Below are 15,528 nucleotides of genomic sequence, written 5' to 3'. Positions count from 1 at the left end.
TGTGTGTGTGTGTGTGTGTGTGTGTGTGTGTGTGTGTGTGTGTTTATTGCAGTACTAAGACTCTACCTCTGCCTTATGTCATGCATGCTGAGTAAACTCTTTCACAGACCTAGACACATGCTTGGGGAGCACTGTGATTAGGCTGACCCAGAGAACCTCTGACCCGCACAGGCGTCCACACGAGCTGTTAAGCTCCTCAGTTACTGGTTTTCTTCTCTTTGGGTTGCATGAGTAGGTCTGATTCGATTATATCTGAGACCTTGGCAGAAATTGAAATGACTGACCATTTTGACGGTAATTATAGTGACCGGCCAGATATTCCTATAGATGAGTCATGTAAATTTTTAGTGTCAATCAATTAGGTGTAATAAAACCTAGTGACTGTGAAAGACTTATTAAGATCAGTGCAACAGTTTTGATAACTGCAGAAGTTATGTTGCTAGGCTGTGGAGCTAGCAGAGCAGTAGTGCTTGCTATGTGAGCCCAAAGACTTGGTTTGAACCCCAGCACCCGGTAAAGGCTACTTTAGCCATACACACCTGTACTGAGCGCCAGGATTGCTGGCCAGACAACAGCAAGCTCCAGGCTCAGGAGCTATAGGTCTCTGCATGCCCACGTAGGTGTGCACACCAGCAGACAAACACACTTGAAAATGTCTTTCCTTTAGCTTTTTCCCGTTTTCTGATTAGTATGCTGCTCTATTTTCCGCTGCTAGAACACCAAGGATGGATGACTTATAACAAACAGGAATGTCTTGGCCCAGTACTGGAGGTTGGCAGAACCAAGATGGAGGGGCTGACATTGGGCACTGTGCTGTTTTGCTGTGTCATTCCTTGGCGGAAGAATGAAAGAGCCCAAGCTCAAACCTGTAGCCTTAAGTCCTGTTGTAACAGGCATTAATCCGCTCAGGGCTCAGGGTAGAGCCTGCAGTCAGAAACTCCTCCTTTTATGCCCCACCTCCAAGCACTTTTGCACTGGGACTTAAGTTACCCACGTGATTCTTGAGGAATAAGTTTTAGCCAAGCAGGTGCTTAATCTTAGAGGCCAGATCTGTGACCATCTAAACCTGTTGGAAAACTCACCTTTGTAAGCTCAGATTGCACTGATGGATAAATTTACTCATTTATTCTAGGACTTTCTTCTTCCTCCTCCTCCTCCTCTTCCTCCAGTTCCTCATTTTTCTCTTCTTCCTCCTCCTCTCCTTCCTCCTCTCCTTCCTCCTCTTCTTCCTCCTCCTCTTCTCCTTCCTCTTCTTCCTCCTCCTTTTCTCCTTCCTCTTCTTCCTTCTCTTCCTCCTTTCCCTCTTCCTCCTCCTCCTCTCCTTCCTCCTCTTCCTCCTCCTCTTATTTCTTCTCTTCCTCCACCTCCTCTTCTTCCTCCTTCTCATCTTCTTTTTCTTCATTGTTGGATTTTGCAAGACAGGGTTTCTCTGTGTAGTCCTGTAGTGTCCTGGAACTTGCTCTGTAGACCAGGGTATCCTTTAACCCACGTCCACCTGCCTCTGCTTCCTGAGTGCTGGGATTAAAGGAATATACTACCACAGCCTGGCTTTATTCTACTTCTTTACTGTCTATCAGGACATTATAATTTCACGGTGTGTGCAATACTATCGATGTTATAAACTCTCTCTTTTTCACCCTAGCACAGTGGAGAAGAGGCCAAGTCATCTGATTGGAATGTTATTTTTCACTGGCAGTTTTCATAATTCCTGAGTAGACATAGGAAATGTCTCCAGATATCTGACACTTCTGTGATGAATATGCCAAGTGATTTGTCCAGATTTTCTGTTTTCAGTGCTAAGACATTGCTCATTGTTTCCCTTTTAGTTCAGTGATGGTTGAGATTAAGAAGATCTGTTGCATTGGTGCGGGCTATGTCGGCGGACCCACGTGCAGTGTCATTGCTCACATGTGCCCTGAAATCAGGGTTACGGTTGTGGATGTCAATGAGGCAAGGATCAATGCATGGAATTCTCCAACCCTTCCTATATATGAGGTAAACTATATATTAAGCAGCTCTTTGTCTTTATAATTGTTGCTTTCTTACTGTGTTGGTTAACTATTTTACATATACTACTATTGTGCAATCTATGACTGCAACCAAGTCAATGAAAAAAGTCTGACTGGGCATGCTCATAGCGCTTGTAAACTCAGCTCTCAGGGGGACTGAAGCAAGTCCAAGGTCTGCCTGGTGTACATAGCTAGTTTAAGGCCAAGCAGGACAACACAGAGAGACCCTGCCTCAAAACGAAGCAAGACAGCCAGGGCAACAGAGAGAGACTCCAAATTCTAGCACTTGGGAGACAGAGGCTGGCATATCTCTGAGTCCCAGGCCAGCTGAAGGTACACGAGTCTGTGCCTATAAACAAACAAACATTTTATGTATAGGACTAATAGTTACTGGTACATACTTATGGAATACAGTGTACATGTATAGTGCTTAATGATCACCCTGGAACATGGAACATTTATCATTTATTTGCATTAGCAGAATTTTATGAAACTATTTTAAAATACATCTTATTAACAGTTACCAGCCAGCTTTCTTTCTTTCTTTTTCTTATTATCTGGAACCCAGGCCATGTGTTGGCTAATTGAGCTAGCATGAACTACATACACGCTAGCACTATGCCAGCTGGATGTTGGTGGCGCACATCTTTAATCACAGCACTTACTTGGAAGGCAGAAGTAGGCAGATCTTTATAAGTTCAAGGCCAGTCTGGTCTACAAAATTCCAGGACAGCCAAGGCCACACAGAAAAACTGTGTTGAAAAAGCAAAAAACCAAAAACCAAAAAACCCCAACAAAACAAAACCAATTCAAAAATTAAAAACCCCAGTTACCAGCCATTGTCTTTAGAAGTCCTTTTTCTTATCTGGCTGGACTTCTGAACTCATCATTCATCCAGTCACTCTATCACGCTTTCCTGCCTCTGGTAATCTGTTTTATGCCACATCCTTTAGAACATGTGGCATTTGTCTTACTATGCCAGATTTTCTTCCCTAACAGAGGACTGAGTTAACCTTGTCCTCTGCAAAGTCCCAGCTCCATAACCTTTGCTGTCCTTTTCTAGAACCTCGTCAGAAAAACCACAGACAGCAGTGCAGAGGCTTGCGTTTGTTGCTGGTCCTGTTTACATTCGGATAAGCAGCAGCACTATGAGTTTGCAGTTATTCCTCATCCAAAAGCTTATGTTTGCTGCCAAACCTGATGACCCGAGTTTGATCCTGGGTCCCCTAGAGTGGTAGGAAAGAACTAACTCCCCAGAGTTGTCGTCCTCTGAACTCCATGTGCACACCACGGCAAGCACATGTCATGGCTCTCTCTCTCTCTCTCTCTCTCTCATGGCTTTCTCTCTCCCTCTCTCTCTCTCTCTCTCTCTCTCTCACACACACACACACACACACACACACACAATAAATATAGGGTTGCTTTTATTTTGTTTTGATTGGTTTGGTTTAGTTTGGTTTTTCAAGACAGGGTTTCTCTGGGTAGCCCCAAGTATCTTGGAACTCACTGCAGATCAGGCTGGCCTCAAACCGTAGAGATGATCCACCTGCCTCTGCCTCTGCCTCTCAAGTACTGGGATTAAAGGTGCACACCACCATACCAAGCTTTCAATTTTTTTAACATAAATATATTATCATTAAAATTGCATGGAAAAAGCCGGATGTGGTGGCACACGCCTTTAATCCCAGCACTCGGGAGGCAGAGGCAGGCAGATTTCTGAGTTCGAGGCCAGCCTGGTCTACAGAGTGAGTTCCAGGACAGCCAGGGCTATACAGAGAAACCCTGTCTCAAAAAACCAAAAGCAAAACAACAACAACAAAAAAATTGCATGGAAAAAAGTAGTAAAGATTTTCAGTGTTTCTTACAGAAGGACTTAGAAAAATACATCCTGTGTCTGTCTGTATGAAGTGAATACTGACTTTTGTAATTCACGTTGATGGTATGAGTCACAGAGTGGGGGGACAATAATGACAGTGCAAAATGTTTGCTTGAAATCACAGGGCCTTGAAGGATCTGATAATAGTTGATACGGAGGAGTTAATGGTTAACGTATCACCCAGGTTCGTGGTCAATAATGACACAGCATTTTAGAGCCAACATAGCCTGGGCTGGCCTCAAGTTCTCTGTGTAGCTCTTCCTTGCCTCAGACAAGGGTCTCCTGGCTCCGCCTTCTAAGTGTCAAGACTGCAGGTGTGCACGGCTGTGCCCCGCCACCCTCAGCTGTTCTAAAGACACTGCTGGGAACTCTAGACCTTTAAGTTATATCACCACCGTCCCCTTGACACAGTGATTGTGTGGTTGTCTTCTCAGGACTGATGATAACACTGTGCTCAGCTCCTTTCCCCTTTTCCTTCTCTAGCCTGGATTAAAAGAAGTAGTCGAATCCTGTCGAGGGAAAAACCTTTTTTTTTCTACCAATATTGATGATGCCATCAGAGAAGCCGATCTAGTATTTATTTCTGTAAGTAGTTTGCTTTGCCATGTGATTTTTAAATCTGTCTGTGAAGGTTTCATGGTTTTATTTGGTATTAAGCCATAACAGTGCTCTTAACCACTGTAATGGATTGCACGTTATAGACAGGCAGTCCTTTAGAATTTTTGTCCCCTGGACTTAGCTTGGAACCTGCCTGCCCGCCCCGTATCTGGCACACACGGCAGCTTCTTCACAAGAGCTCTCTTGGTTCTTCTAGCTGTTTCTTTCAGTGGCTATGTATGTAAAGTGTGTTATCCTGTGAGAGGTGGGGCCATGACGACTGTTGATTAGTTAACTGATAGACTGGGCTATCTTGAAAGCACTGAACAGCCTTCCTAGGCCGGCTCTTCTTCATCCCAAATGCTCTCACTAGGTGAACACACCAACAAAAACATATGGGATGGGAAAAGGCCGGGCAGCAGATCTGAAGTATATCGAAGCTTGTGCTCGCCGCATTGTGCAGAACTCAAATGGGTACAAAATTGTGACGGAGAAAAGCACAGTCCCTGTGCGGGCAGCAGAAAGCATCCGCCGCATATTTGATGCCAACACAAAGCCCAACTTGAATTTACAGGTATGAAGAAAGAAAAGAAATCTAATTCTTCTTAGGTCAAGACTGATGCCTTAAAGTTACCCACAATTCATACTATCCTAAAACTTCCTTTTGTCTTGCTGTTCTAGGTGCTGTCCAATCCTGAGTTCTTGGCAGAGGGAACAGCCATCAAGGATCTAAAGAACCCAGACAGAGTCCTGATTGGAGGGGATGAAACTCCAGAGGGCCAGAAAGCCGTTCGGGCTCTGTGTGCTGTGTATGAGCACTGGGTTCCTAAGGAAAAGATCCTCACCACCAACACTTGGTCCTCAGAGCTTTCCAAGCTGGTCAGTGCAAAGCTTACAACTAACTGCCAGGGTCAGACTCACAACCCAGCCTCCTGCCTGTGGGGATCACCATACACACACACACACACACACACACACACACACACACACACACACACTTACTTGGTTCTGTTTTCCAGTGCTGGAGATGATTAAACCTGAGTCTCACCTGTTAGTCACGCTCAGTAGCACTGCACTGCGTCCCTGTCCTTCCTTTTTAAGTTGTGTTTTCTAACCGGCCTTCCACTGTCCTCAGCCTGAGCCCATCAGTATCCCTTATGCCTGCTTAGTGAACTGCATCACCTCAATGAAACGCACTGACAGGTAAGGTTGCTCTCTCACTCATCACCTTCTCCCGTTTCTCTTCTATTTAAAGGCAGCCAATGCATTTCTTGCGCAGAGGATCAGCAGCATCAACTCCATCAGCGCTCTGTGTGAAGCAACAGGCGCCGATGTGGAAGAGGTGGCAACGGCCATCGGGATGGACCAAAGAATTGGGAATAAGTTTCTAAAGGCCAGCGTTGGTAAAGAAAATGTTCTCTCCATATCTCTCTAGTAAAATAGGTTACTAACACGTCCAGGTTTGTGGAACCTCTTTGTGGAAGAGGGTGTTTGTTTGTTTGTTTGTTTGTTTGTTTGTTTGAACATCTGCTGCTTTAAAAAAAAAAAAAAGATTTGCTGGGTGGTGGTGGTGCATACCTTTAATCCTAGCACTCTGCCGGCAGAAACTGGTGAATCTCCGTGAGTTTGAGGCCAGCCTGGTCTACAGAGAGAATTTCAGGGCTACACAGAGAAATCTTGTCTCAAAAAGAGAAAAAAAAAAATTAAAACAAACAAAAACAAAAAACAAAAAAAAAAGGGCCGGGCGTGGTGGCGCACGCCTTTAGTCCCAGCACTCGGGAGGCAGAGGCAGGCGGATTTCTGAGTTCGAGGCCAGCCTGGTCTACAAAGTGAGTGCCAGGACAGCCAGGGCTACACAGAGAAACCCTGTCTCGAAAAAANAAAAAAAAAAAAAACAAAAAACAAAAAACAAAACAAAAAAAAACCTCTAGAGGGGTTGGGGGGATGGCTGAGTGGTTCGGAACACTGGCTGCTCTTGTAGAGGTTCGGTGGATAATTCCCAGTACCCACATGATGACCCACAAGCATCTGTAACTCGAGTTTCAGGCGTCCTAAGCGCTCTTGACTTACTAGGCACACCTGTAGTATACATGTATACACCAGGCAAACGTTCATACACATAAAATAAAATAAATCTTAAAAAACACAAACAAACCATCTAGGGCCTGTGAGATGGCTCCATGGGTAAGGGCCCCTGTCCCCAAGCCTGGTGGCTGGAGTTTGAACTCACATGCTAAAAGGAGAACAGACTCCCTTGGGTCGTCCTCTGACTTCCACATGGTACCTTCCGCTACATTGTAAAGATTAAGGGCATACTGTATACATCTCTTATCTTTGCCCTTAGGAAGTAAAGGGTCTGGAGTTTGAGGCTCTGCTACATAAGTTTCCCAGGATGCCCTTGAACTTGTGTAGCCCAGGCAGGCTCCGAGTCTTCTATGTTCCTACCTCAGCCTCCAAGGTCATTGGAATTATAGGCATGTGCCACCAGGCGTGGCCACAGCGTATTTGCCCTTACCCCAAGCTGTAAAGTTACTTTATACTAACTATAAAGTAAATTTCTCATTATTGGTGGTGGTTAGACTGTATTACAGCACTAAAAATACTTTATAGAGCACAACTTGGTGAAACCCTATCTCATAATAAAACAGACAGAAAGGGGGTTAGGTAGGACATGGCTTGGTGTTAGAGTGCTCGTCTAGCATGCCCGAGGCCCAACACACACACACACACACACACTCACACACACACACTCACACTGTTTCTGAGGCTGTATTTCAACTTCCCTGCCCTTCGGATGTTTTCTCCAACTATAATAAAACTCTTCAAAAGACACACTCTGTGCCATGTCTACACCAGTGCTTTATCCCTTAAGTTTTTTTTTTTTTCTTTCAAGACAGAAGCTTATACAGCTTAGCTGGCTAAAACTTGCTATATAGTCACGGTTGACCGCAAACTCCTTATCCTGCCTGTGCCTGTCATGCTGTGTGGCACTGTGCGTGACAGTTTTACTGCTGATGGCCTAAGAAGGTGCTGTGATTTTCTCTTTAGAGGTATTTCATGTTAAAGGAACTTTTTGTAACTTGCTCAGATCAAAAACTGAGGCCAGATGATTGTGACGCTGCAGTTTTTACCTCTCTGCTGCAGCCTGAATTACACTCGCTCAAAGGTGAGCTAGCACACCTGGGCCCGCATCCAGCCCACAGCTCCTTGTAAATAAGGGTTATGGGAATATAGTCACACCACACCACAGCCTTCTCCTCTCCCTGGCTACCTTGGAGCTGCAGAGGCAGAGGTTAACAGTCGTGGCAGGGATTTTATGGCCCACAAAGACTGAAATATTTACAGCAGGCCCTTTATTTGAACATGTTACTGACTCTGTAGTAAAGTAGGAGACATGGGGAATCATGCCAGGTAAGTGACAGAAGAAATGGAAGATAAATGTGAGGAAAAGGTCAAGTTGGGGCTGGAGAAATGGTTAAGAGCATGTATTCTTGTAGATGACCGGTGTTTATCCCACGGCCCCTATAATTCAGCTGTCCCTCCTCTAACCTATGACCAAGATGTACATATGTGCATGCAGGCAAAAAACCTCACATGTGAAAAGAAAAAAGGAAAATCCTCTTTTAAAAGGATAAAGGTCAAATGTAGCTTTAATGAAAGCTGTATTGGGGAAGCAGTTAGTATGCACTTAAAGAGCTGAGTACCTAAAATTGTCACATGATTTATAAAACACTTTTTCTATGTTTTTTCATCTTGATACAGCCCAGGCTGGGTTTGAACTCACCACGTAGTTGCAAAAAATTTCTGCTATCTGAATTTTATTATTTAAAATTTGAATATAAGTTGCCGGTGTTGTGTAAGCTTTGCCACAGGATTTATTTAGTTTCTGGGTCTTACCTGAAAATATTGTCAGCTTATTTTGTTCCCTCAGGTTTTGGTGGAAGCTGCTTCCAAAAAGATGTTCTGAATTTGGTTTATCTCTGTGAGGCTCTGAATCTGCCCGAAGTAGCTCGTTACTGGCAGCAGGTATATATCTTTGTAGTTAGTAACTTCTCATTACTAATTAAACTTCTCATTACTAATTAACTCTAATTAAACATGGCCCTTGGTGAAATGGCTTTACATTTACTTATTACAGGTTTATCTAATGAGGTTCTGTTTTCAGTTAATCTTTTTTTCCTAGTCAGCTGTGATGGGCATTTTTGATACACCAATACTTCTTATTTTTTAGCCAAATTTGCTCCCAGAATAAGCCAGGAAGTAAAATTATATTATCCTTTATGTTTGGGTGCATGTGAGACTGTCTCATGTAAGCAGGCTGGCCTTGAACTTACTGTGTAGCTGAGAATGCCCTTGAACACCTATTCCCTCTGCCTCCCCCCCAGTGCTAAACTTCTAGGCATGCCCCATCCTAAGAGACGGGGTCTCACTGCGTAGTTCAGGCTACCCTGGAACTTGGTGTGAACCATGCTTTTCTACGAAACCAAAGAGCCAGCACTGTAATATTTTCAAGTAGTTCGCATCTATGGATACTTTCAGTGTCTTAGATCTAAAGCAGGAGCCCCGCCCAGCTTGTCAGTGCTTTTTATTCTGAGTACTCTTTGGAGCACTTCGCATGCAGAATAGCACTTAGTCCTCATCACTAACAGCATCCCCCAGTTTAGATGAGAAATGACGTAATCTGCCTGAGGTACCTGCCAGGCTATGCACCTTTTCCAAATGGGTTTCTCTGAGTTTCAATCTTCCAGCCGTCAGCAATGGCTATGAGCAAGTCTGTAGAGATGGCTCGCTTCTTATGTATTTCAGTAGCCTAGCAGGAGGCTTTATCTTGCTATTCATTATGCAAACGATGCAGATGACGTCCTGATTTCCCAGCACTTTTTGTGCTCCTTTTCAAGCTGTGGAGACTTGAGATGGTCCCTGGGGGTTTCTGCAAACGCTTCTTTCCCCTGTGTTGACTTCATCTGCGACTCAGCCTCCGTGTCAGCAGCTCTCGGACTCTCTCACCCTCAGGATGTTTGGGTGAAAGCTTGTCCGGGGCTTGTGGGGTCACGGTTTGTGCAGAAGTAGCTTCCCCTCTGTTCTTGGCCATTTTCTTCTCAGAGTGAGCTTTGGTGAACGATGAGTTGAGTACATGAGGGGCTAAGGAGCTGCCTGTGGGGATGCCTCCTGTAGGCTGGCCTTGTGGCTGATCTCAGATGCCTTCAGAATTCAAGCCCATCTTCTCATCCACCCCAGCTTCACTCACAGCAGATCAAGTAAAAGAAAGCGAACATTTCAAGAAGCCTCTAAGGAAGGGAATTGGTGTGTTTTATTATTATCTTATTTATTTGTTCATTTTGTTTTTCAAAAGACAGGGTTTCTCTGTATACCCATAGCTGTCCTGTAACTTGCTCTCTAGATCAGGCTAGCCTAGAACTCAGAATTCTGTCTGCCTTTCAAATGCTAGGATTAAAGGTGTATGCCACCATATCTGGCAATTGGTGGATTTCTAATTTTTAGATTTAAATCTAAATAACAGTGTTAGGTAAACTTTGTCATTAATATGTAAGCTGTATATTTGTATCGTAGAATTTGTTATAAAACCACATGTATGTCCTAGACTACACTTTTATAAGCCAATATTGTAAATTATACATCTATTTTCAGGTCATAGACATGAATGACTACCAGAGAAGGAGGTTTGCATCACGGATCATAGATAGCCTGTTTAATACAGTGACCGATAAGAAGATAGCTATCTTGGGGTTTGCATTCAAAAAGGATACTGGTGATACCAGGTACCTGTTTTTTAAAACATTTAGAAAAATATGTGTGCGTGCTTGTGTGTGTGTGTGTGGGGGGGGGTTGTTTGTTAATTTTTCTGATATTTGCCAAATACAGTATTAATCTTGGGAGGTAGAGGTAGAGACAAGCAGAACTCTGTGAGCTGGAATCCAGCCTGGTCTACATAGCCAGGATGGCGTGGTGAGGAGTGTGTGCGCATGAGTGCACAGGGTGTGGCAGTCAGAGAACAAGGCGGAGTGGTCATTTCTCTCCTTCCATAGTGGGGTCCACTTTGTCCTGCTAATTATCTCACTGGCTCACTTGAAAACATGTCAGGGCCAGAAGTGCATAAAAGCACTTGGTTCTAAGCTTCATGGGATTCAGCACACACACTCACACACAAATACATGTAAAAAAAAAAAAAACATAAAAACCCTTTGAAGGTCTGGAAACTTTCATCTATCCTTATATTTCAGTTGGCAGAAATGAATGGAAGCACATGTATGTATGCGTATGTGTATACGTGTTTTCTATAGTATTTTATTCTCCATCATATAAAGATGCCAGGAGAGGGCTATCAGTATGGTGTCATAATAAGCAGAAGAGGACCTGTGTGTCTCCTTTTTCTCTCTGTGAGCACTGGTGTGTGTGTGTGTGTGTGTGGCATGACAGAATAAAAAAGCATCCGTATCCTCTCCAATTACCCATCTCTTATATTCCCTGTTATTAGAATATGCCCTCTCAAACAATACGGATTTGTTTGTCCTTCAGAGAATCCTCCAGTATCTACATTAGCAAGTACCTGATGGACGAGGGTGCACACCTCCACATATATGACCCAAAAGTACCCAGGGAACAAATCGTGGTGGATCTTTCTCATCCGGGTGTCTCAGCGGATGACCAAGGTAGGATTGACTCTCCCACAAAGCCTTTGGGTGAAGCCCACACAGCTGGCTTGTCTTTGAATGAACCCTTTATTTAGTAGTTGTTTTGCTGTCACTTCTTGCCAGGGCTTTGCCTCATTTCTCTAAAATTAACTCTTAGCTACTGTGTTCTCAGCTTTGAGCTGACATCATCAGCTGTGCTTTGATCTGGTAGGTTTTGCAGGAACCAGGGATACAGCTGAGTGGTTATCCACAAAGCTCCAGAGATCCCAGGAAATACTTGTGAAGAAAGTTTGGGGTTGCTCCTGGCTCCCACTTCCCATTCATTCACTGTCAGACACTCCTTCTACAGTGTTAAAACACATAACTTCCGGTGCCTCGTTTGTGTCTCATCTCATTGCTTTTTTTATAGTGTCCAGACTGGTGACCATTTCCAAGGACCCATACGAAGCATGTGATGGCGCCCATGCCCTCGTTATCTGCACTGAGTGGGACATGTTTAAGGTGATGTAGAGGCATTCCAGTGCAAACACAGGTTGGGTCTGTGTCTCCATGTGTGTCCTAATTATTCACTGGTACATCTACACAGGAACTAGATTACGAACGGATTCATAAAAAAATGCTGAAGCCAGCCTTTATCTTTGATGGTCGGCGTGTCCTGGATGGGCTCCACAGTGAACTACAGACCATTGGCTTCCAGGTAATCAGGATTCTGAGCTGGCTGTTTTGCTTGTTTGGTTTGGTCTGGTTATCGTTATTTTAGTTATTATTGTGTGTGTGTATGCATGACTTTGGGTGGGGCATATGTGGAGGTCAGAGGACAACTTTGTAGAGTCAGTTCGCCCACCCCTTCCTTCTCCTGTCACAGGGCTTCGGGCTTGGGCAGAAGTACCTTTCCCCTCTGAGCCACCTCAGTGCCCACCCGGACGATCTGTGAACCCATTGATGGGTTTCAAAGTGTCACATTTTCTAAGTTAGCAGTAGGACAGTAAGATAACCAGGACAAGAGGCCTGTTCTCTGCAAAGCCTGGGTTGTTCGTTTGTAACCTAAGGTTGGTGTCCTTTACTTGGCAGTAGAAGGGTATTAGGTGCCTATCATATGGAAAGAGTGTGTGCCCTATCTCACCCCATACCGTAAAGGTTAAGAAGACCCACTGTGGTTCCATGGTGCATGCACTCTTGTTATGCACAGCTGAGCTTTACCCCAGTGAAGCCTGGGTGAGGGGTGGGGTTTGACTGTGGGTGGCCTCTGAGGAACTGCTTCACCTAGCAGCAGCAACACTGTCATCCTCTTGTGGGAATAGCTACCATTCACCTCGCCGGGTACCCAGGCTCATGGCCTGGTGTTGCTCCCGTACCTTTCAGACACTCAGCCCTGTCTGTGCTCTGAGAAGTCTGAGGGAACAACATGGGCCTTAGGAGCCCTCTCTCCATTCGCATTCTTTCATGTGGAGCTTGGGAGAGCTGACAGAACAGGCCCAGAGCAGTGCATCTGTGTGTCACCTGTCTTTGCTGCACCAGGGTTCTGCAAGTACTAACGAGTTGTTACTTGCTGCCTCCTGCAGCCGTGTGGACATGGCGTAGAGGCTCCTGGCAGAGTAATTTAGGGAAGATGAAGAACAGTTGGTGGAGGAGGGCCGCCGCCAGGATGGCGCCAAAGTGAGCTTCGGCATGGCCTTAGCACTGGCTTAGCAGCAGCACTAGGAAGACCTTATCTGCTCACCACAAAGACTGGGTCTGCTTTCTTTAACCTCTCACTCACTTGCTAAAGGGCCTTTTCTCTGCCGTTCGCGAGATACTAGGTCTCAGCAGAGCCCGCTGGCAACTCTGCTAATTCCTTGGAAACTCCTCCATCTTCCTCTCCTTAGCGAGCAAGTGAGCAGCAGGGCTGCTTTTCCCTGGTTGTGACTTAAACTCTGGAGTGCTATATTTTAAATGTTATTTCCGAGACAAATATAGAAAGATAAATATTTTAAAAAGTTTTAGCTGGGTGCATACCTTTAATCCCAGCTCTTGGGAGACAGAGACAGGTGGATCCCTGAGTTTCAGGCCAGCCTGGTCTATGTAGTGAGTTCCAGGACAGCTAGAGAAAACCTGTCACAACAACTAAGTAACTCAATGTCTGGAGAAATGGCTCTGCTCTTGCACAGGACCCTTCCAGCACCCACATGGTGAGTCACAGACATCTCTAACTCCAGTTCTAGGTAATTAGGGGTCCTCTTCTTGTCTCCAGGAATACCAGCCACATCCACAATGTACATATACATGTGCACATATAGGCATATAAAAATGAATGATCCCGAGTTCTTTGAAAATTTAACTCCCCAGTAAGATTTTTTTTTTTAATTGAATTCAGCTGGGTTTGGTAGCGCCCTTCTCTAGTTGTGCACTTGGGAGGCAGAAGCAGGGTGACCAGGAGTGCAAAGTCACCTCTGCTGCATAGGTAGCTCCAGGCCTGCCTCAAAGATAAAATAGGAAATGGGAGCCTTAAATAAGGGAGAGTGTGTAAGTCACTCGGTAAGAAAATAGACTACTATAAATAAAGCAGGCATCCTTTATAGTGTTAGTCAGATGAAGGGATTAACTTTTAGTTCAAACGAGATATAGAAATAGAGTGGTATGTTTATCTTTACTAGAGAGAAGATAAACTTACACTGGTAAGGGGTGGTGTGGACTGGAGAGGTGGCTCGGACTTTAAGAGCACTCACTGCTCTTCAGGAGGCCCTGATTTCAGTTCCTAGTATGTGCACATATAAGCAAAACACTGTATGTGTATGTATGTATGATCTACATAGTGAGTTCCAGGACAGCTAGAGAAAACCTGTTACCAAAAAAAAAAAAAAAAAAGAGAGAGAGATAAGGCAGCTCACAACTGTTTGAGTCCCTCTGGTGTACAGGCGTACATGCCAACTACCTGGATACATAAAAGGTGAGGTGCTTGTGTCTTTTTTAACTTGGTGCAGGTGCTGGTGCACCCCTGTAACTCTAGCACTTGGGAGGCAGAAGCAAGAGGTTCTGTGAGCTAGAGGCCAGCACTCATAGCAAGACTGTCTCTGTAAACCCCAACAAAAATCAAGCCAGCAAATCAAGGCTGGCACTTGATTCTAGAAACATCAAAAGATAAAGGAGCCAAAGATCTCTCAGCAACTCAGAGGACTTAAAGAGTTTCTCATCTTCTCCATCTCTGTAGTATAGAGAGCTCTTACATACATGTGCTGTGATTAATAGTTCTATTTTTTTCTCTCTTCAGATTGAAACAATTGGCAAAAAGGTATCTTCCAAGAGAATTCCGTACACTCCTGGTGAAATTCCAAAGTTTAGTCTTCAGGACCCACCTAACAAGAAACCCAAAGTCTAGACATTGCCCTCATACCTGTGATAATGTGGTACTTCAGGGTTGCCAGTGTCTGTCTGATACTAAATGGTAAATGAACTACATGTTTTTAAGGAAACAAAAATATTTTTGTAATCATCAAATTTATACTAGCTATATGGGTGTTAGCATATCCAGTAATTATGAGTCTAGAATAATTTTTACATATTTTTATATTATTGTCCTCTCAGTTATTGAATGAATGGAAAACAATCATGTTGTTTTAACTGTCAGTTTTTATAAAATAAAAATGAAACCTAGGCCTTTTCAGCATTACAAATTGTCTACAGACTGCACTTTAATAATACAAGGGAAAGGCAGTCTCGTTCTCCTATGTGTTGTTTGTCTGCTTATTATTCAATGGGACTTTGAAGCCATGAAATCACTGTGCTAGTATGGGCTGGTTAAAGTTCGCTGGCCTTTTGTTTTAATGGGATTATGTCATTAGAGGTTTTGTTTTTTGTTTTTCCCAAGAGCTCACTCTGCATTTCTTTCCCTGCCTAACTTGAACAGTGCTTTCTTTTTTAAACAAATATAACCTGAGGAGAAAATCAGCAGTATGTCTATTTCATTTTGTTTCTTAGCTTCTGTAGCTGCTTGTTACATTTGCATCTATGAGTCAAGAAATGTTTGTTATCTTTATTTTGATTTTTTATTTCTATTACAATTAAATTTTTTTCCTTTAAGCAAACAAATAAAATCTCATGTGTAAACTGGAAAGATTCTTCAATTTACATATGTTTTATGTTCATATATTTATTTGAAGGGGATGTAAGGTGTGTACATGTGCAGAAGTCAGAGGTCACCACCACTTAGGAGTGCTGACCTCTCTCCTCCCATGTGGGTCCTGGACTTCATACTCAGGTGGGCAGCTTTGCAGCAAGCACCTTCACCCAGCCAGCCATCTCAGCACTTTTCAGAACATTTATTCCATCTATCTATCTCTTTCTCTGTGTGTGTTTAGGTCAGAAGAAGCTCTGGGGTGTCTCTCTGTTCTGTCATCCCACAGTGTGAGTCCTGGGG

General features: G+C 43.9%; 1 protein-coding gene across 1 annotated transcript in view; it reads left to right on the top strand.

Annotated features, from left to right (window-relative positions):
- Ugdh (UDP-glucose 6-dehydrogenase) overlaps positions 1 to 15,225 on the top strand; it is a 21,979-nt gene extending 6,754 nt beyond the window's left edge. The window contains exons 2-12 of the mRNA XM_021162991.1: positions 1,827 to 1,995; positions 4,369 to 4,470; positions 4,856 to 5,056; positions 5,164 to 5,361; positions 5,738 to 5,885; positions 8,414 to 8,508; positions 10,132 to 10,262; positions 11,020 to 11,153; positions 11,545 to 11,636; positions 11,722 to 11,832; positions 14,383 to 15,225. Of these exons, the coding sequence (XP_021018650.1) occupies positions 1,834 to 1,995; positions 4,369 to 4,470; positions 4,856 to 5,056; positions 5,164 to 5,361; positions 5,738 to 5,885; positions 8,414 to 8,508; positions 10,132 to 10,262; positions 11,020 to 11,153; positions 11,545 to 11,636; positions 11,722 to 11,832; positions 14,383 to 14,490 (1,482 nt within the window). The 5' untranslated portion in view covers positions 1,827 to 1,833 and the 3' untranslated portion in view covers positions 14,491 to 15,225. The remainder of the gene's footprint in view (positions 1 to 1,826; positions 1,996 to 4,368; positions 4,471 to 4,855; positions 5,057 to 5,163; positions 5,362 to 5,737; positions 5,886 to 8,413; positions 8,509 to 10,131; positions 10,263 to 11,019; positions 11,154 to 11,544; positions 11,637 to 11,721; positions 11,833 to 14,382) is intronic.
- Positions 15,226 to 15,528: the final 303 nt, after the last annotated feature.

Source organism: Mus caroli, chromosome 5, assembly GCF_900094665.2.
Source record: "Mus caroli chromosome 5, CAROLI_EIJ_v1.1, whole genome shotgun sequence".
NCBI lineage: Eukaryota > Metazoa > Chordata > Mammalia > Rodentia > Muridae > Mus > Mus caroli.
This window is presented reverse-complemented; position numbering and strand designations above follow the sequence as displayed.